We start from the raw sequence: 21,768 nt of genomic DNA on the forward strand, positions 1-21,768 counted from the left end.
AAGTAATCTGACAGAAGTTTCAGTGATTATATCCGAGTGCTCAGACTTTATTACATAGGGCATGGGAGCTATGGAAGGATTTGAGCATAAGGTTTACATATTATTTAAATTCTATGTTGGTGAGATTTAAGGGGCAGAATGTGTAAAATGATTTTGTTGAGGACCTTCACTTATTAATCATCTTCTCTATCAGTTTTCAAGAAGTCCACAGCTTTGCCTCAGGCAAGACTTTGCCATGGAGCCCGCTGTGTGCCGCCATGGCCAGCTGCCACTCTCTGATCCTTCTCGACGGGACCATCCAGGGAGACCCACTGGACCTCAAAATGTTGGAGGGCACTGCCTGGGTAAGGTGATAGTTTCTTGGTGTGACTAAATGAGAAAAACCTGAAGAGATTCTTACAGGGAGTGGTAAAGCTTTTCTAACTTCAGTTGAAACCCAGAGAAGACTTATAACAATATGTGATTGAAGGTCTGACTGTTCCCAAATTTCCGGATCTATACGCAAAAGAACTCTATTAATGAGTGCAACATGAAAGTGTTCCACGATCAAATAATTTAAGGGAACTGCTATTTTAAGAAAGTAAAGTGGATTTCTTAACTATGGAATTTCTTTGATATATTGTGGTACATTATGAATATTCAAGAGTGACTATGATATGCAGCGTTTATCAAGCCTACTTGACCACAAACTCTTGACAGGCCAAAATATGGTACAATGATGCTCCTTAACACCCTCAGAGAAACAGTAGTCTAAAGCAGTGCTGTTTAGCATGGTAGCCACTAGCCTCATGTAACTATCTACTACTTGAAGTGTGGCTATGCAACTGAGAAACTGAATTTTCAATTTTATTCACTTTAATTAATTTAAATACCAATAGCCATAAGTGGCTGGTAGCTACTGTGTTAGACAGTATAGGTCTAGACACCAAACTGGAAGTCCCCCACTCCAACTGGCTGTTTTCTGAGGTGAGTGTGAATGAGAGTTGAAGGGTACAAAACCATCCTGGTGGCCATCATGACATGGTAGGCAGGCTTCTCAACTCCACCACTTTCTAGCTCTGTGACCCCCAAACCGGAACCAAGACTGTGTCTGTTAACTTCATGTGTGCCCTTGTGATAATGATGCCTCATTCACAGACTTGTCGTAAGCATTGAGCTTATGACCCTACAGGGGCTGCTTGCATTGTAAAGTGCCCCATGAGTGGAAGGCACACATTCATTCATTCACTATTTAATTAATTACATTATTCTGCTCTCAAAAAATAAATTTTAAAGGTACTGACAGTAATGCATCAACTACTGGGACAGCATTTAAACAGAATGGTGAAGGGGTGAAAACAAATGATTGCAGGGATGTGAAATACACCTCACAAGAGAGAATTTAAAGATGGGGAGTAAGAAAAGAGCAGCTTTCTCGAAGCAAAAGTAATGAAAGAAGAAACCTAGTTAGCAGGGAAATTTCTGATATCAGGAAGTTAAAATTCGAGCATGTGTTGTGGAGAAATTTTTGACATAAAGACAAAGCAGTGATCACTTTCCTGGATCTTACAGGGGAGTAATTGGTGTAATCCTTATAACCAATGTCTTTAGCAGCATCATTTGAGCTGACACAATGATGAGCTTCTTAGGGTCAATATTTACTGTATGTGACATTGATCCTGGTTCTGACAGTGCCTCTTCTCCATCGAGGGGGTTTGATCTATTTGTACAAATTACTTACAAGTTGGGGTCTTGCATGGGAACATAAATCTTTAGTATTAGCTCTATAAGAAGAATTGTCTTTAAGAACAGTGGTATCCACCCCAAACAAAGCATGAAAGTGCAAGGTGATTCACTGAGTTTAAAGCTGGGTGAGAAGCAGCCTCCAGTTAAATATCCTTTGGTGGTTAGGAAACTTTCATGAAACATAAGGGGGAGGGGAAACATCCCTGTAGACTCTAAGAATTTTAGCTCTAAAAAGGATATTAGAATATTTTTCAGGAGAAATTTGAGATCTGGAGAAATGGAGTAATGTTCCCAAGGTTAAACAGTAAGTGAAAGAACAAAGGCCAGATGTAGTCTCCTATTTTCTGACTTGTACAACAGATTTGTACAATGGATGGCCTTTTCCATATTTTTTGTTAATATCAGTTTCTCAGATGATATAACTTACACTGTTGTAACATCCAAGGTATACAAACCATTTTCAAATATGCATTCTAATTTGCTAACAACTAACTTGCTAATTCTCTAGCTAACCAATTTGTTTGTAACATAAATATAGAATAAGAAATAACCCTATATTTATCTCAAGATCATGTTTATCTGAGGGCTAATGTGCTCAGCTCTATTAGAGGTAGATCTCTACTTAAACTCTTGTCCAGTTACTAGACATACTAATTAGGAAGAGCCATTGGCCTATAGCTAACATTTCTTCCATTAGTTACTACTTAAATGGTACTCACAATATTTCTGGCTTTTTGACATTCTACAATAAGGTCCTTAATCTTAATCAATGCAACAGAAATTTGACAATGATGGTATTCAGATAATTGGCCTAGAAGAGAAAACATGTGAAAAAAACTTTAAAAAGATTAAAATGCTATACAAATGAGAGGTATTTCTTTCTTCTTATTTTTCTCTAAGGAATCTTATGAATGTTTTCATTTTAAAACAGATAATGGAAGATTGCAATGCAGACTATGGCAAATTTGGGATGTCAGATTCAAACATTGTAATAAAACCAGGACCAAAAGCCAGTTGGGTATGATTTGCTTTTTTAAATCAAATGGTTTTTTTCTCCTTGAAATTGGTAAATTTCTCTGGACTTGCACGTATTTTTATATTCCTATTATATTGCCTTCTCCTAACAGTATGCATAGGTTATTCCTGAATATATCCTGAATATATCCTTTAATTTATTAATGAATTCCTGAATATATCCTTTAATTTATTAATGAATCTGTCCTTTAATTTATTCAACAAACACTCATGGAGTGCCTATATGTGCTACAGCACTATGTTATGTGCTAAAGGACAGAGTGAATTCAGAGCTAGATGTGTTGGCCTCTGTGTTGGAGGAATACATGGGTGGGTAGAAAAATCCATATAGGTGCAAATAAGTGCAAGACAATGTGTCAAGTGCTCTAATAAAAGCTGAAGAAAGAGCTACATGGGTCCAGAGGTGGGAGTGAATACTGTTTCTGAGACAGAGAGAAGCATCACAGATGAAGTGACCTGTTAAGTTTGCCTGGAAGATAATTAGGATTTCCCCAGGCAGCCATGGGGAAGGGCCCTGCAGACCAGACAATTTGATGAGGGAATCACCTTAGAGACAGGCAGAAAAGTATCAATGTTGTGACAAATACACCACTTTGTTATGTCCCTGGGTTCACTGCAGAGCAAACCCTGTTGGTGTGCACCTGCTAAATTTCACTTATAGGCATCTTAAGCTCCCCTTTCTTGGTGCTCTCGCAGAGTCCTGTGGAAGCCATAGCCATCTTGCGCCAGTTTCCATTCTCCTCAAGTCTGCAGAGGATGTCTGTGGTCACTCAGGTGGCCGGGGAGGATCACTTCCATGTCTACATGAAGGGTGCCCCAGAGATGCTGGCCAAGTTCTGCAAGCCTGAAACAGGTACTCATTTAACTGACCCTGTTCTCTTTTAGGAGGTAAAATATTTTAGAAATCCAAATACATTAAACACACAACTCTGAATCAATGAATACATCTGATAAGGCAGAGGTTGAGAATTTCAAGGCAGAAAGGCAGAGAGTAAATATCTGACTTCGGTCCATCCAGAAAAGTCTAACCACAATGGGGTATCAGGGAAGGACATATGAAGCAGCCATCAGGAGCCAAAACAGGAAGCTATATAAGGGTCTCCAGAAGGGCAAGAATGAGGAGCATGCACTGGGAACCAATGGGACAGGTCTGGACCCTGCACTCTTCCTGCGGCTGGGGTACTCTGCCTGCCCCCTCTGGGGGCTGACACCACGTAAAAGCTTGTGCAGATCAATGGAAGGAGAATATAGACAAGATAAATCTCTTACCAAAAAAAGTGATTGGAGTAAATTAGGTGGTATTAGAGCAGTGTAATTGATCATTTTCATAGCAATTTCATCTTTCTGGGACAGATTTTGAGTTGATTTGTATTGTTTCTTAGTCTTATAAATATATGCACCCTCTAAGCGGCAGCCCAGATTTGTAAGAATATTGTTGCATTCAAATGAGTTCATTTGGATAAAATTGGTCTTTTTCTCCTGATTTTCATCTATATTCTCCTTATGATTGCTGATAACCATCAACTTGTGCACACAATTCTAGATTCGGCAAATGATTGCTTTAACTTCTGCCTCCTACTTAGAGCCATTTTTACCTTGGAAGCGGGCCCTTTTTTTCTGACTTTGATCTTTCTCAGAGCTCTCATTACCTCTATCACTCTAACCTTCACAGACTGATGTCCTATATTTCGCTGTTTAATTTTTTTTTCCCTCACAGATACAAGTGAGTATCTTCTTGAAATTCTAATCAATGACTATTGCCAATGACTACTGTGAGGGTTTGAGCCTGTCACTTCTCACCTCTCATCCTTCTGGTAGAACTTTCAGTTTTTCTTATTGTTCTTATCTCAGATCTTTGACATAGGCTAATAAGGACTCTGTATTTAAGAAAGAGAGAGAGCCAGGATCTTCTTCAATCCCCGCCTCCTGGAACATTTTAGAACTACAGAAAGTCTGAGCTGAATGGGGACATAGAGTTCCGTATCCCCTCATTCTATGGATGGGGAAATTAAAGTATAGCAGAGAGACCTAACAAGCCCAAGGTCAGAGATCTAGTTAGTGGTAGTGTAGAGACTAAAAATTAGGTGTTTTGTTACCTAAGCCACAATATACTTCCATTATGCTGTGCTTCTTTCTAATACCCTTATAGGCATTCTACAAACCATAAAGATTTTGTAAGTATTTTAACAGTAGTTATGACTATTATGCCAAAATACACAAATGTTGGCATTGTATCATCTGTCATCTAAAGCAGGGATTGGCAAGCTTTTCTGCAAAGAGCCAGGTAGAAAATATTTTAGGTTTCGCAGGCCACATGGTATTGTCTCAACCACTCAACTCTGCCATTGTGACTCCAAAGTAGTCATAGATGGTAAACAAATGGGCATGGCTGCATTTCAGTAAAACTTTATTTTAAAAAACAAGTAATGAGCCGGGTTTGGCCAGTAGTTTGCTGACTTCTAGTCTAGAGGATTGGCTGTTTCCCTTGTTTTACCCAGGTAGACCCAGTCCTGAGGGCCATCTTTATTAAAGCTAGCCAGGGGATTTGACACCCAGTTGATGACCAGTGTAGCTTTGGCGTTCTGTCAAAATAATAAGATCACATTGATGAAGTTGTTAGTGACTTTTAGTTGGAGCTTTAGTTTTTCTATTAAAGTATTTCTGGAGTTTTAAAACAAGGCACAGGGGTGCCTGGGTGGCTCAGTGGGTTAAGCCACTGCCTTCGGCTCAGGTCATGATCTCGGGGTCCTGGGATTGAGCCCCGCATCGGGCTCTCTGCTCAGCAGGGAGCTTGCTTCCCCCTCTCTCTATGCCTGCCTCTCTGCCTACTTGTGATCTCTGTCAAATAAATAAATAAAATCTTAAAAAAAAAAAAGATTTGTTAAAACAAGGCACAGTGACTGGATCCCAGTCTTGTTTAGGAGCTGGGTAGCCTTCAATGTGATATTACATTTACCTCTTTCCTCTCACCTGACAGTACCCAAAGATTTCCCACAGAAACTGAGGAATTATACAGTACAAGGCTTCCGTGTTATTGCTCTTGCCCATAAAGACTTGAAGATGGAGAAGCTTTCAGAATTACAGAATTTAGCCCGGTAAGGAACTCAGAAATCAGCACTAGAGCAGGCTCTGTGTGCATCAAGTAAGTGAATGCTGGAGACGGACAGGGAAGCTCAAATCACAGGGAAGCCTCCTGGAGATGGAGACTCATCTCCTCCAATCTCCTAATTTGGAGATAGGTGACTCTAAGCCACACTGGGGAAGACTTGCTGAGGTCACAATGCCAGTTAGAGGTAGAACAAGGATGGCAGTCCAGATCTCCTGACTCCCAGACGTCAGTGTGCTATCTCTGCCCTACCTTCCAACATCCCATCAAAAATAGCTGACCTTCCTTCAGCCTTGGAACATTATGTGGCTGACTCACTGGGGTCCCATCTCCTTGAAAGAAGGAGACAATGGGCACTGTGACGGACCTTCAGCATCCTTCAGACCTGGCTTCTTCCAGGGCTCAATAGTACACCTCCCTCAGTTCTGGAGAGATATTGAGTGCAAGTTGAGTTATATGAAATAGAATTCAGCATTCTTCATTACATTAAGGGTATAAATCATCTCCATTAGAGGATAATCTGCAGATTCTTTTTTTTTCTCTTAATGTTTCTCAGTTTTTAAAGGTTATTTTTGAATTGTCTAAGACAAAGGAATAGTGAAATACTGTGGAACATTGAATAACAAATTATCTATGCATTATTATCTTTGATTTTGTGTTGCTGATCGAAAGACCCTCATTTATATTCAATTAACACCTTTGCATACATAAGATGTGGATATCCTTGGTTCAGGGTAACTATTTGCAACCTATGTCCATTTGCTCTAATGGAATCATTGTCTCTTCTTTATGCTGTGTAAAGTGTAGGATGGGATGATCTTCAAGGAGACTTTCAACCATGACATTTTAATCTTCTAAATAGAATTGCAAAGATCATTTTGAAATAAATGAATGGCACTGTCAGATTTAATATTCAAGGTGTTAGCTATTCTTAAGCAAGCATGAAGACCCATTACACACAGGATTTTGTAATTTTTCAAGACAAAACAATTTTAATAACAAAAGCTAGGGTTATGTGTGAAGAAAAAAGTTGATGTATTTAGACAAGGAGGATAGCCATCACCCAGTTGCCACATACTAGTAACTAATGAGATAGCTATTATTATAAATATAACAAAATAAGAAAGTGATGATATAATGTGCTAGATTTCCAACCATCTCATATTTTCATAGAGAATATCAGCCCCCTATTATGCTTCTTAAAATTTAGTTACTATTTTCAAACAGAGAAAAGGAAAAGTGTTTTGAGTTTTAGCACAATCAAATTATATTTAGCAAAGTTTCCCAATCAGGAAAATCAAAAGCTTCTTTTAAAAATGGTATCATAAAAGGGAATTAGAAGAGTTTCATTTTTTAAGGAAAAAAAAAGAAAAGCAAACTAGAAAGCAGAAGCAGTACTTTTTCAAAATTCCCTCTTTCACTGGTTTAGCAAATTTCTATTGAGCTTGACTCTGTGTGATGCTCTTCAGGACACTGAAAATTCAGAAGTGAATAAAACAAAATCTTTGCCCTCAGAAGTTTATATCCTAATTAGGGGAGATAGATAATAATGCCAATTTACATGGGGCGATCAGTGAGTCCTCTGAGGAGGTGACATTTGAACAAAGAAATGCATAAAGTAGGGGAGCAAAGCACGTTGCTATCCGGAGGAAGGGCACTACAGGCAATAGGAAAAGCAGTACAAGCCCTGACACAGGATCTTGCTGAGAATGTTGCAGAGTAACAAGAGGCCTAAGTGTCTGAATTGGTGAAAGATGGAAGAGTCATAAAATAGAGATCAAAAACAGAGTGAGAAGATTTCTGGATCTTTCTTTTAGTTCTAGGTAATTAGAAAATATTAGTCCAATCTGTAATAGAGACTCATGAAGTTAAATGATGGGAATTTAGCACAATCTGTATTAGATAGATCTTCTTTTATAATATTCTCCTGAGGTCATTAAGTCATGACTCATATCTAATTACCTGAGTATTCACCAAAGTGCCTACTATTTGGTCTAAAACAGAGTAGTTATTTGGTGAATGGACTTTTGAATGAAGATGTAGTAACTTGCTCTCTACTCCAGAGAGAAGTTTCTTCACCATGTTCCCATCTAAGTTTGAGTTATATTTTTCACCAGGACATCCAACTCTGATCTTTCTCTTTTCTGTGTTTATTTCCTCTCCCTCCCAGTTCTACCAACGTGATAGAAAAGAAACAATATCAAAGAAAACTAGACAAGCGATAAGTACAGATGAGAGATTTCTGTACGTTTCTGTAAGATGTGAAGTAGGTGGGTGGGGGAAGGAGGAGAGGCAGCTGAATCAGCAGATGGAAGAAGTATAGTCTACACCACACCAGAAAGAGAGATGGCAGGAGAGGGAAGTTGCTTCACCCTGTGGAAGCTGAGAGGCTGTGACTCAGCTCTGTCATATACTGTGGAATATGGAGGTGGGACAGGACCCAGCACCAGGGTTGACTGACCATAATCTGCCTCTCCTTCTTCAATCTTAACTCCTCTCTGGACAGAAAAAGAAATGATGCAAGATTAGGGAAGAGATTTTGGTCCCACATTTACTTTTTAAAAGGTCTCCATTCCTGAGGAGTTGTCCCACATAATGATTGTGACGCAGTTAGATTCCAAGCTTCCAATTTCAAACTCTGAAAACTTTTCAAATGTTTGGCTGATGTCATGTAATTTCTGGAGGTTACAGATGAAGGTTGAAATGAGTGATTCCATATTCAACTATTACCATAGTATTTCATATGCAGTACGTACTTAATCAATGTCTAAAATAATTACAAGGTCAAAAAAGTTCTTTGAAATAAATAAATATATATATGATTAATATGGCATGTATATATGATTAACAAAAGTTTTTAAAAACAACAAAAGAGTTGTTAGATAAGCACATTAAAAACAAAAGTTTTTAAAAACAACAAAAGAGTTGTAGAGAAGCACATTGTTTTTAAAAATGAAGTTGAAACTGGGAGAAGTTGATAAAAGATATAGAAGTGTTTTCCTCTGGGAAGCTGAAGGTGAGAGGGTGTCTGAAGACAGGGACTATTGGTTTTCATCATAAGCTTTGGGTTCTTTCTTTCCGATTTTTAAAACATATGCATGTGCTACATTGATAAAACAAATTTTTTTTTAAAAGGAAGAAATAAAGTTCAATTGTCAAAACTACATAAATAAGCTTTAAAATTGATTTTCTCCTGAATCCAAAGAGAGAAAGCAGAGTCAGAGTTGACATTTCTGGGACTTCTCATAATGGAGAATCGCTTGAAAAAGGAAACGAAACCAGTCTTGAAGGAACTGAGTGAAGCCCGCATCAGGACGGTGATGATTACTGGTGTGTGTTTCTGGAGGCCTGAAACATTCAATGTATCCCAGGAATCAGAGAAGACCATGTGAGCTGAGTGGGTTCAGGTGGCTAAGGTAGAAGGAAAAATGCTTAGCTGTCATTTGTTATCTTGGGCTCCCATTACCCGGGCATAAGTGCAGCAGCCCTAATATGACCATATATTTTGGTGGCGGGGACCATACTTCATACTCTTTGTCTCATGTCCCCTCTCCCTACCTGGGTTTGGCACAATGCTAGTCAGCTCATAATAAATGTTTAAACATAAGAATAGATATGTGATCACCAGGAACCACAGTGAGACTTCTGTGTAAAGGATGTAAAGACTCTATTGGACTATCCTTCGGGCTGTGGAGCAGGCAGTCATATGCTGATCTAATCCAAGAGCGGCACAGCTTTCAGTGTTCTGTTCTCTGCTTGTCAGCAATCCGGATCCCCAAGATGGTCCCATGCTATCAGAGTGGGCCCATATTACCTTCAACCACTCAGGGCTGTCAGTCTCCTGAGATCTGTCATAAATTGTCTAACCATGTCTTTCTTCAGTCCTGCATGTGTTGGGAATATGCAATGTTCTGGACATGATGCTATTATGGGAGGGAGCTTCAGACATAGTTTTTCACCACTAGGGACAGACAAGCTTGGGCAAGAGATGCTGCCAAATGGTTATAAAATAAGGCAGAAAAAGGGAAATGCCCCCAAAGAGCACCAGCAATGTAGTACGGACACTCAGAAGAGGCAGAGCTCAATTCTTGCTGCTGAGAGATTAATACAGAAGCAAGCTAACTCTCTCTGTCATATAGGTGACAACCTTCAAACAGCTATTACTGTGGCAAAGAATTCTGAAATGATTCCTAGAGGAAGCCAGGTGATCCTTGTTGAAGCCAATGAACCAGAAGATTTTGTTCCTGCCTCTGTGACTTGGCAACTGGTCGAGAACCAAGAGAATGGCCTGAGGAAGAATGTGAGCAAATGTTAGAAGGCCCCTTGGTGGCCTGCCCTGATGGCATATAGCCCTGGTCCCAGCAACCTTCTCTCACCATTAGAAGTCACCACAGTCGAAACCCCTTACCGCTGTCCAGAGTTCTGCAATTTGCAAAGCATTTAGCATTTCCACTAGCACGTCTCAGCCCTGGCTGTGCAAAGAAATCACCTGGAAGAGTTTTTAAGCTTCCAGTGCCAAGGCTTTATTGATTAAATCCAAATCTCTGTGTTGGGAGCTTGCAGCAGCCCACTTCTCCCCAAGATTCTGATATGCAATAGTGGCTGAGAACCAATAATTTACATCCGTATTTCCCATTTGATTTTCACAGTTAGCTTATACAGTTGACAAAATGTTCATTTTGCAAATGAAAAAACTGAGGCCCAGCAAGGTAGGCTTACCCAAGACACACGACTGGCAAGTTGCAGAGTGGGAAATAAAATTTAAGTCTGTCTGATTGCACCCAGAACCATGGGCATTTAGATTGTGCTGTGCCTGTGACATAAAGTTAACAGGTGTTGGGCTTCTCTAGATAGCAAGTTTCTTATGCTTTTGTGAAGAAAATGAGCTGCAGCCTGACATCCCATCCCTAAGTGTAATGCCTCTGCCTACATGTGAGTTCAAGGAGGTGGTTTTCAGATGGCAAATTATAAAAATGCTCCCTTCCTTGAGACTGACCAGCCCTTTGGATTGTTAAGTGTAGAGTAGGCCTTGTTCAGTATACAAACTGCACAGCTGTACAGAGTAACTTTGCCCTTACTTGGCTCAAACCCCTTTGCATTGGCTGTAAAAGATGGCAGCTCTCTCTATGTTTTGCAGATTTCTGGTGCTTATTTCCTTGCAAACTCACTTGCTTCTGTGTCAGTACATTTTGCCTCAATTGCACTGTGTGATAAAACTCAAGTCTTCATTAATTTTTTTCTTTTTTTTAGAGATCAGTCTGCATTAATTTTTAACAAATAGTCCATTCACACTACCCATTCACCTGTGTAATACCTTTAGTGAATTTTTAGTTGTTGCTGGGAGAAGTCACATCACAGTCTCAGGCTTTTTCCTCCTCCATGGCTCCCCACCACACTTTTCTTCTCCAGCTTTTCAGTGAAAATAAAAGGAATTCTGTCTTTACCTCATGTAGAATTCTTTTTTTTTTAATTTTTTTTTCTTTAAGATTTTATTTATTTATTTGACAGAAAGAGATCACAGTAGGAGAGAGGAAGGGAAGAGATCACAGAGAGAGGAAGGGAAGCAGGCCCCCTGCTGAGCAGAGAGCCCGATGTGGGACTCGATCCCAGGACCCTGAGATCATGACCTGAGCCGAAGGCAGCGGCTTAACCCACTGAGCCACCCAGGTGCCCCTCATGTAGAATTCTTTAAGCATATCCTTTATTGGCTGTTTTGCATGGGGGAATGCAAAGGGAGGGCTCTATCACTTTGCCTCCTAATTCAGTACATCAAAATATTTTTCTTCCCCCCCAAAAATGCTTTTCCTCAGATGGATCCCTCTAATGAAAAAAAAAAAAAGTTCTCACCTTTTATACCATTTGAACTCAGAGTCCTACACTAATGTAAAGACCTCGAGAAATGTTGCATTAAAAAGCATGATCAGCGGGGCACCTGGCTGGCTCAGATGGTTAAGCATCTGCTTTCGGCTCAGGTCATGATCTCCAGGGTTGTGGGATCAAGCCCCATATTGAGCTCCCTGTTCAGTGGAGAGTCAGCTTTTCCCTCTCCTCCTGCTCATGTTCTCTCTCTCTGTCTCAAATGAGTAAATAAAAATCTTAAAAAAAAAAAAAAAAAAAGCATGATCAGCTGTGGGTATGATGAATACATATGCATTCACTGGGAGCTCTTTTTTGAGGTTGAGCCAGGTGGGACACATTGACATACAGAGGACAGGAGAGAAGGGTTTCAGCGAAGGAGTCAAACTGGTGCAATGACACCTAGGGTATGCAAGAGATGCTGGCCACTGTGAAGGAATGTGTCACCTGCTGAGGTGGGGAGAAGGCAGGTGCTATAAGGAATTAGGCTCCAAAGAAGAAGTCTGCCTTTTTTACAGAAAAGATATTGGGGCATGATGTGTGAATGAATGAATGAATAGTAAAAGATCTTAGAAAATTAGTTTGCATGAAGAGGAGAAGAAAGAGAAGGGAAGAATGTTTTCTGTTCTTCCCTGGAATTGCTAAGTGATACCTTGGAAGGATTTTCTCAGTAGACCGATAATGCATGTATTATCTCCTGGGACAGAATCCCAAGCATTATGTTGTCAATGTCTCATATGTTCATATAATTTGGGGAGGACATTGTAAGCATCTTCTTCATCTGTATCTACGTTCCATGAACAATTATACGTTATGTATTTGCTGGTCCTCCCACTGTTACATAACTTAAACATACTTCCTTCTATAAAACATAGGAAAGCAGAAACATTCCTTGAGAACCCATGTGAAAACCATGCTCTTTTGAATTTAGGAAACATACCTTAACATTGGGAACAGTTCAGTGCCTGATGGAGCAAGAGGGAGCTGTTACCATTTTGCAATGAGTGGGAAATCATACCAAGTGATATTTCAGCATTTCAACAGCTTGCTTCCAAAAGTAAGTACTGGTGAAATGAAGTGTTTTGTTTTGCCTCAAACTAGTGAGTCAAAAAAGAAGAGAGTAGTGAAGGTGATAACTAGTGAGGTTGTCTCAGATTTGGGGAATATACATCCCCAAAGGGGCACTTGTCCCTTCAGAAGTTCCCCAGACCTACCTGGTCCCACATATGCACATGACCCCTTCTTCAGAGTCTGAGCTCTGGTCCAGCTTCTCACCCCCATGGCCAGCCCAACCTCAGGCTTCCTCCATCTCTCCCTCCCTAGCAGGGAGTATCTCCAAATAGTTCCAAATGTGCTGCCTGTTTTGTGGGTCAGTCTCTCTCTAAAAGCCACCAACTCAATGTCAGGCTAAGCTCTATTCCCCATCCTGTCTGGATTCTTAAATTACGGCAGCAGGAAACAAAGGCTTCATGGTTTATTTTCAAAATCATTTGTTATCTTGTCCTCTGTGTGTCTATTTAAAAATAGTGCTGTGCAGGGTTGTGCTGTCAGTGTGAAGGAGATAAGTGTGAAGCACAAGCTGAGGGCAGCAACCATCTGTTAGCAGTTTCTTGAAAATTCTGTCGCCTTACCAGTCAAGGACCATTGGATCTCAACCCCAGAGGCTTCTAGAAAGCTGTTAGTGGAGTTCCTCCTGGAGGAGATGGGGCAGCTGAGACTCAGAGAGGTTAGGTCCCTTGTGAAATGTTTGCCCAGCTAGTTGGACCAGAGCTGAGAACAGAACCTTGGTTCTCTACTCCTCATTTGTTGTTTTTCCTCTACCTGTACTGCAATTGTGGGGATGGTGTTTAGTAGAAAGAACTGTATTTCCTTAAGCATTTTTGTCCCATATGCTCTGCTGCTTTCCAGTTATTAACTCAAGGTTATCCCATTTCAGAAAAATGGCCTGGAAGAAAGTCATAAAGTCGTGATGGGGGATGAAAGTGAAAGCTGAAAAGTAAAGCACTGAGTCCCCTTTCTCCCTGTCCTGACATTTGCGCTAATGACACACCTCCCAAGGCTATATTCGAACAGAGGCCAGGAATGATTTTCAGGGCTGTTCTTTAACTTAAAAGGTGTTCCTCATCCTAATCTTATTGCAATAGTTGTTTTTCTCTTCAGATTCTGGTGAATGGAACCATTTTTGCAAGAATGTCGCCTGGACAGAAATCTAGTCTTATTGAAGAATTTCAGAAATTAAAGTAGGTATTATTGCATGAAAGGAGAGTGTATTCATTATCTATTGCTGTGTAGCAAATTACCTCCAAGTTTACTAGTTTAGAATAACACTATTTATTATTTTTCATTTCTATGGGTCAGAAATCCAGGTGTACTGAGTGGAATCTTCTGGCTCAGGGCCTCTCAAAAGACTGCCATCAAAGGTCTGCCAGGACAGCAGCTCCCTCAGCACTGGAGTTGGAGGGGACTGCCACCAGTCTCCCTTGCATGTTGTTGGCAGGATTTAGTTCCTTGTGTGTGGTTGGGCTAAGAGTCCTAGTTTTCTATTGGCTATTGGACAGAAGCCATCCACAGTTCCTTTCTACACACGTCATTTCATAAAGCAGTTCACAGTGTGGTGGCTCGCTTCCACAAGAGTGAGCAAGAGAACAGAGAGAGAGATCACTATATTTAATAATCTCATCTTACAAGTGATATCCCATTACTTTTGCTGTATTCTCTTCATGAGAAACGAGTCAGTAGGTCCAGCCCACACTGAAGGAGGAACTTAAACAACATTATGAATACCAAGAGGTGGCAATCGCAGAGAGCAATTTTGGAAGCTGCCTACCCCAGACAGCGTTCCTCTACAGCATAATTTAGAGGAAGATTCTTGGCTTGAATGTGGAGAATAGAAAAAATAGGGGCTTGTATAGTTTAAAACAGGAAAAATGGGGAAGTGTTGGAGTCGTCACCTGGAATTATTTAAGGTTGGTTCATTAGAGGATAGGTGAATAATTTCAGGTCTTCCAGGAAGGAGGTGGAGTGATATTTTCACTGTATCTGGCCCTGGCAGGGGTTTGGGTATAGAGGCAAAGAAGAAAAAAAAAAAAAAAAAAAAAAAAAAAAAGTCCTTTCTTATGTTTTTAAAAATAGAGATGACCGAGTCACATCAGAACAAAATAGTTCTTGAGACCAGACCTACCTATAACTTTCTGGGAATGTTAAAATTTCTGGGCTACAGACTTCAGGAAAGTAAAAAGGAAAAGAGAATAGTGAAACTTCCCATAATTGCCAAGAAGTAGTAGGTAAAATCAGGAGACTGACTTTCACTACTATTTTTTGTTGTCAAAACATTCTTAGGGAAGTTTTAAGAAACTGCCTACCAACTCCTATAATGCCTTGAAGCTGGGTTAGTAACCTCTAAAATGACTATTTTACTTACATGGTCATTATATGATAGTGGCTGAAGAAAGTGATTTTACCTTTCTCAAATGCCTAAGATATGTTACCAATTTATATGCTTACTTTTGAAAAGCTATATTCCCTTTAAAATCGATTCAGGAAGATAGATGCTGTCTCAGAATGAACCCTCTTCTTGATTTCCCCATCTTACTCCTCCTGTCTTTATCACTGGCAATGCACATAAAGTTGTCCAGGTTCTTGTCTGCATTCAGGGAACACTAGAAGATGTAAGATTCTTTGTGTGATGTAAAGACTAATCATGGGCTTCAAGCCTGAAGAAAGGAAACCACTTCAGCAAATGTGTGTGGTCATGACACTCATGTGAGCGCATGAAATGTTCATGGGGGATCTTCATGTCTCCCAGCCAACCTCAGGAGTTTGTTCAAACCTCATGAGTTTGTTTACATTTGACCATTTTAGACTTAAAAAAAATGAGTATTTCTTATGTTTCAACTAATAATAAGGAAATTTCTGAGAAGTTCATTTTTTGCCTGTATTAATTTTGTTATTTTGTGTGTTTCTGGCAAATTGTCTCTGAACCTTTAATAGTATTGCCATTAATCAATACCCATAATGTATTATTTAACCTATAAGAGAAGACAGAGTATGTCCTGGATCAGAAATTCCTTTTCTTTGGCAACAGCTTTATATTTACCTTCTATTTAAATCATTGTGTTTGCACATCAACTGGTATAACATGTTATTTCATATCACTCCAGGTTGCACCAAGATTATGTGTCTTTGTCTCTGGTTTTATCTGTTCAACCATTTCCAAAAAGTGTTTCTCCTCCTCGTGTCTAAACTCTGAGGTTTCCATGCTGTCAGCTACCAAAACACAGATGGATTATGTTCTATCTGTGTGTTAGGTGTGGAAAGTGCTATGATTATGATTGCACGCTCTAAGGCTTAGCCCTAGTTGATACAATCACCCAGGACTTCTTACACAATGTATATTCATCTTGGTAAATGTCTTTGGCAGAATCACTATACTTTCTATGTGATTGAAGCAATTTAGATAACACAATGGCCTTATTTGTCTAGGAATACTTCTCTCCCAGTCATTTTCTGTCAGCCTGATTCCAGATGTGTTCAAAACACACACACACACACACACACACACACACACACACACACACTGCATGCAAGTTGGTTGTGATGAAAATTATCCAAGTGAGGCATTAAGGTATTAATTTTTCTCATGGTTTCCCTTGCAGTTACTATGTGGCCATGTGTGGAGATGGGGCTAATGACTGTGGGGTGAGTAGAAATGACTTCAACCAATGCAGGTGGTTCCCTACTGTCCCTCTCGAGGACCCCACAGCTCCCCAGGGTCTGTCTCTTCACCCTTCTGTCAGCAATCACTTCATCAGTCTGCTGTTTATATTCCCCACACCCGAGTGTGAGCTGGACACTGAGAGGCGTAAAGTCAGATGAGCCATTTCTGTTTTCTGACAACTCCTAGAATAAGAAGGACAATGAAAGTCTACTTAGACTCCTGTGGTTCAGACCCAGAAGGGACTTTTCACGATGAGCTGGTTTAAATCGCTCATGTTACCAATACAGAGGTGAATCTCAAGGAGATGAATTCTTTATTCTCTTTCTTTTTCTTCTCTTTTGTTTCATTTTCATTTTTATTTATTTATTTATTTTGTCTTAAGTCACACAACTTGGTAAAGGCTTAGTGAAGAAAACATTTGAAACAGATGGTTTTAAGTTTTGAATTATGTATAAATTGCATTTTTCCCCTGCTAAACTTCCCCAAGGTTAGTTTTTAAAAGTTGGCTTTAACCCCAAATTCTTATCATCAGTAAAATCATAGACCAAACTCTTTGGCTATTACAAACTATAGCAAGCCTAAATTAATGATTCTCAGCAGATTGCATTCCATGCACAATAGAAGGCAGCACATATTTTGGATTCTGAGTTTTGAAGATATGATGAAACCATAGCCTACCTTGAAAATAAGAAAATATTTTTAGTACAAAATTTTCAGTATAAAACTGAGGAGTATTGCTTTGTATTTCTAAAGCTGTTAGATACTTGAGATCTGAGTAGCTGTTTTACTTTCTTTTTACATATTTTCTTCAAAGTGCTATGGAAAAACTGCTCACACTTAAAGATCTCTTATACATTTTTCTACCTTATGCTTCATGAGAAGCCAGTTGTTAGTCTGCTTTTCAAAAATGAGTACCCATTGCCATAGTTATGTAGAATTTAGTACAAAAGAAATAGTAAGTGTTAAAAAGGACATAGTCTCTGTCTCCTTAAAATTCATTATCTAGTCAGGGTAAGAATCTTGCATAATATTAACTGAAGCATAAAGTAGATAGTCCTAAAATATGTAATAAAGAAACCAAATACTAAAGGAGAAAAGAGGAAGAAGCAAATATTCTAATATTTATTGAATAGGAATTTAGCATGTACTGGCTGTGGTAACAAGGTACTTTGCATGCTAAGAACTACAGAAGTACAAAATCCCATTTTATGCTCATAAAATTCTTGTAGGATTAGGAACTTGCTGGCCTGCTAATTAGCCATTGTCTGTTCTGTACACTCTCTGGGCTGCTTCTCGTCTTGATGAGAATGAATTAGCCTTTATTTCAGTGAGGAAACACATGTCCTGGAGTGATCTGTGATGTATATGATCCGGTCCTTGTCTCCAGTGAAGATGCTTTCCGTCCCGTACTTCATCCCAGCAGTTAGCTGGTTGGCTAGATCAGGATACCCAGGAAAAGATGAGGATTAGATAGCTTTTCCTTTTGTTCATGAAGATAGCCTGCTGAGTGGTAAGAATTGTGACAGCCCCCACAAATGTCCACCCAAATGCTGTCATCTTTTTCATGGACTATTTGAATGAATGCTTCCATTTTCTTTTCACATCTACATCCCTGCAACCAATGCGCGCACGCGCACACACACACACACACACGAACACACCCACCACTCTCCTACACTGAGGTCATTGTTTAGCTGGTCCCTCTTCAGTTGATGACTTTCTGGATCAGGAGAGGGAGGGTACTCCAGGTGGGGGAACAGCATAAGCACAAACCCAGGGCTGGAAGGTTACAGTGTTATAAACTCGACAATGTGAAGAATAGCCTCGTGGAGTTGGAAGAGTTAGAACGTGGCCTGAGGAGTCCTGGGTGTAATGTGGACTTGTCATTCTAGGCTTTGAAAATGGCTCACGCAGGCATTTCGCTGTCAGAGCAGGAAGCATCTGTGGCCTCCCATTTCACCTCGAAAATAGCCAACATCAAGTGTGTGCCTCAGCTCATCAAGTAAGCCACTACTTCCCCTTCCACCCTCATGACTGATGGGCTCCTTGTCTGACTCTGGGCAGAATTCAACATAATTTAAAGCGATAAATGTCCCAACAGAGGTATGGGTAAAATGTTATCAGAGCACCAATTAAGGGACCATCAGTGCTTGGGAATGCTGGTAACAGCCACCCAAAAAAGTGACTTTTGCTGAGGCTTACAGGATGAAAGCCTATGCCATGCGAATAGTTGAAAGGTAGAGTTGATATTTAAAAAACAGTTGCATTTCTTACTTCTTCTCTCCCTTATTTTATATGTTGGATATATACTGGAACCTTCCTCCCTAGGATTGGGGTGGGTGAGGAAGCACAAAGGGAACACTGCATCAGAAAGCTTCCCCAAATAGTGTTACATCTCTAAGATACAAATCAGCAAAAATCCAAAATGATCACATGGAAGACTACATTTGAAGGAAGTTTAAGGAATAAAAACTTGATTTTCTCAGTAGGTCCGTCACCTCCCCTCAACTCTCATTGCTGATTTTGTCTCTACTCATATTTGAAATGTAGTTAAAAATAAAACATTAAGTTTTATGTTTCGTTCACAAATCTTATTCACCTGTAACACGGTGGGGTAACTTCAGTCTATATTCATAGCCAGTGGACTGAAAGCACCAAAACTTGAGATATATTCAAAAAGGATGATCCTGAAGTTCTCCAGTATGTCCCTTGGTGCATCTGTGCATCTGAATGGGCAACTACTAGTAGGAGTCATTGGCCTAAATATTCCAGTGCAATTTTTTCCACACCCGCGTCTTGCATAGCAGCAAGACAGCTTGACACATCTACCTGATCCCAGGGTGCATGTACCTATGCCTTCCACACCCTGAAACATCAGCACCTCCCCTGCCTCCAGAACATCTCCTCTTCCTAACTCCTGTGTTCTCTGGTCCTTAGAGCCCTGAGAACCTCGGAGCATTTTGAACTCTTTCCCTTCTTTGTCCATAGCCAAGCGAGCATTGTGTTTTCCTGATCTTTCAGAGACTCTCTCCAAGCCCTTTCCTTACTCTCTCTACTGTCTTAATTTTGGTTTATATTATGACAACTGCAAAATGTCAGTGCCCAGGACCCTTTCCCTAGATCATGCCTTCCATCATCAACACAACTCATGGAGCTTTTTAAAATATTGTGCTTGGAAATGTAGTGGATGAAGGATGAGACCAATCTTGCCCTGGAAGACTCACATCCTAGTAAAGGTACAGATACATAGAAATCTAATCCTAGAACAGAGACTCTTCTGCCTGATAAGTGAGAAGTGTTCAGCAAATTAGTTTTAATGAATTAATGCCCTGAAAATATGGTAATTTTTTCCAGTAGTTCAGGTTGATGACTTAAGCCAGAAAGGAAGATTTCAGCAGGGGAGTTGGAACTCGAAGGAGGGACAGAACATGTGTAAACAGGAAGGAGGTGGGAGAATATTCCAGGTTGGGGAAGTGGAGAGCCATGTTTAGCAATGGGGTTTTGACTTGGGAGTGTAGAAACCCAATGGCCCAGTTGGGCTAAGGAGCTTCTCAGGTGGGAGTGACGCAGGGTAAGCTGGAGTGCCAAGTGTGGAGAGAGTTTAAACTCTGGGACAGTTGCACAAAGTGCCTACTTGATCCATCCAAAGACAGTAACATTTGAACTTCAGATGCTCTGTCTCACACATGTGACCTAATGCATTTGTGAATGCAGTGTAGTATTTTAAGATCCAGGTCATGATGTAAAATTTCTCTAGGGGCAGATGGTTTAGTAAGATTTCAGGGTAGAAGCTTTTTGCTTTTATATTTCATAGATTCATAAAAATTAGGTATGGTTCAGCTCTGTTAGGTTCATTTTACCCTTGCTATCCTTGAAGCATGCTTATTCCTGGGAAAGCATCCTCCCCACCCCAGGGGCATTGAGGTACCGTTTTAGATGCGTAGATCCACAGGTTCTCATTTGTATCTTTTGAAACATGATTGACTTGTTTCTTTAGTTGAAGCCCTTCAGGACAAGGACTGTACCTCATTCCTTTTTGTATTATCATGCCCAGTACTAAGCTGGATACATCAGAACATTCGAGGAGTGGTTGTGGAATGCATAAATGATGAGTTAGCTTCTTAAAATTCATCATCATTAGGGATAGCGGTAATTTTGGAGGCCTGTGCAAACCTCCCTTATACTTTCCTCAAAATGGCTTTTTGCACTTGCCTTTGAATCTGGGTGCTTTCATTTTTTTCTGGAAAGGTACACACAGAAGGATAAAAAGGATGAAACCACAAGGTTTATGTGAGAAATTGGTCCAGGCTTCACATGCTGGCCCCTCCTCAGCTCGTAGGTTGCTCCATTCTGCATTGAAAACAAATGGCAGTGCCTTAAAACTGGTGAAAAACATCTGGCCAAGGCATCCTGGCCCATCTCTCCCAAACCTTCTCATCATGTCTAAGGCGAAGCGGTTACTAGTTTGGCTTTTAAGGTTTTCCTTCTCGGGTACCCCATCCTTTGACAAAATGTTCAAGCAGTGCAGATGTCCATGCCACGGAGAGAGGACCTGGGCTGCCTCCCATGTGAATTCACTTCTGTCATGACAAGAGCAGGCTACAGGAGGGGTTATTTGCCAGGTTTCCTCACTCCTCCATTGTGAGCTCCTGCCCCACACTGTCTTCTTTGCCTGTCATCATCCACCACTGAAACAAGCCTCAGTTAAGGGAATAAGAGCTCAAACAGCATTTTTAAAAGGGAAATACTTACTTTTTAACCTGCAGCTTCTACTGTTGTTTTTATGTCTTTTGAACTCCACACCAGCTCAGATTATTACCATGGGATCTTCCTGGAGCATTGAAACTAACAAAACCCCATTCATCTCACATATTGGAGTCATAGACATGCTTCCTAATATGCGAGAACACCTGTCCTTTAGCGGGAAGTCTCTGTGGGACTCTAAAATGTACACAGTTCAGTTCTCAGAAGCAAGTTGTTAGGATGTAACGAGTCACAGTCGAGTCAAAGCTTGACATTTTGCACCTTATCCTGATGTCTTGTGTTTATAATATCCATGTTAATCTTTTTGATTCACTGAAAATAAAGACTGTGCCTGATTCGTTTATATCCTCCACGACTCTAAGCAGAATGTTGGTACCTCATCAGTCCTAAATAAGAGTGCGTGCATGAGTCAGTGAGTGAGGTCATGATTGAAGCAGAGAATGAATGAGCAAATGAGCGCTTCAATAAATAATCGAGAGGATGAATCACTGATTAAGTGAATGTATATCAACAAGCTATTAAACTTGAACTCTGTTTGAAATATAAGAGATTGAGAACTGTATAT

At 40.2% G+C, this 21,768-nt stretch overlaps 1 protein-coding gene across 1 annotated transcript in view; it reads left to right on the top strand.

Annotated features, from left to right (window-relative positions):
* Positions 1 to 21,768, top strand: part of ATP13A5 (ATPase 13A5) — an 86,039-nt gene that overhangs the window by 39,514 nt on the left and 24,757 nt on the right. The window contains exons 14-23 of the mRNA XM_059388338.1: positions 194 to 344; positions 2,657 to 2,743; positions 3,457 to 3,613; positions 5,738 to 5,855; positions 9,072 to 9,196; positions 10,006 to 10,166; positions 12,654 to 12,779; positions 13,883 to 13,962; positions 16,378 to 16,420; positions 18,332 to 18,441. Of these exons, the coding sequence (XP_059244321.1) occupies positions 194 to 344; positions 2,657 to 2,743; positions 3,457 to 3,613; positions 5,738 to 5,855; positions 9,072 to 9,196; positions 10,006 to 10,166; positions 12,654 to 12,779; positions 13,883 to 13,962; positions 16,378 to 16,420; positions 18,332 to 18,441 (1,158 nt within the window). The remainder of the gene's footprint in view (positions 1 to 193; positions 345 to 2,656; positions 2,744 to 3,456; positions 3,614 to 5,737; positions 5,856 to 9,071; positions 9,197 to 10,005; positions 10,167 to 12,653; positions 12,780 to 13,882; positions 13,963 to 16,377; positions 16,421 to 18,331; positions 18,442 to 21,768) is intronic.

The sequence above is a fragment of the Mustela nigripes genome, chromosome 2 (genome assembly GCF_022355385.1).
Source record: "Mustela nigripes isolate SB6536 chromosome 2, MUSNIG.SB6536, whole genome shotgun sequence".
NCBI lineage: Eukaryota > Metazoa > Chordata > Mammalia > Carnivora > Mustelidae > Mustela > Mustela nigripes.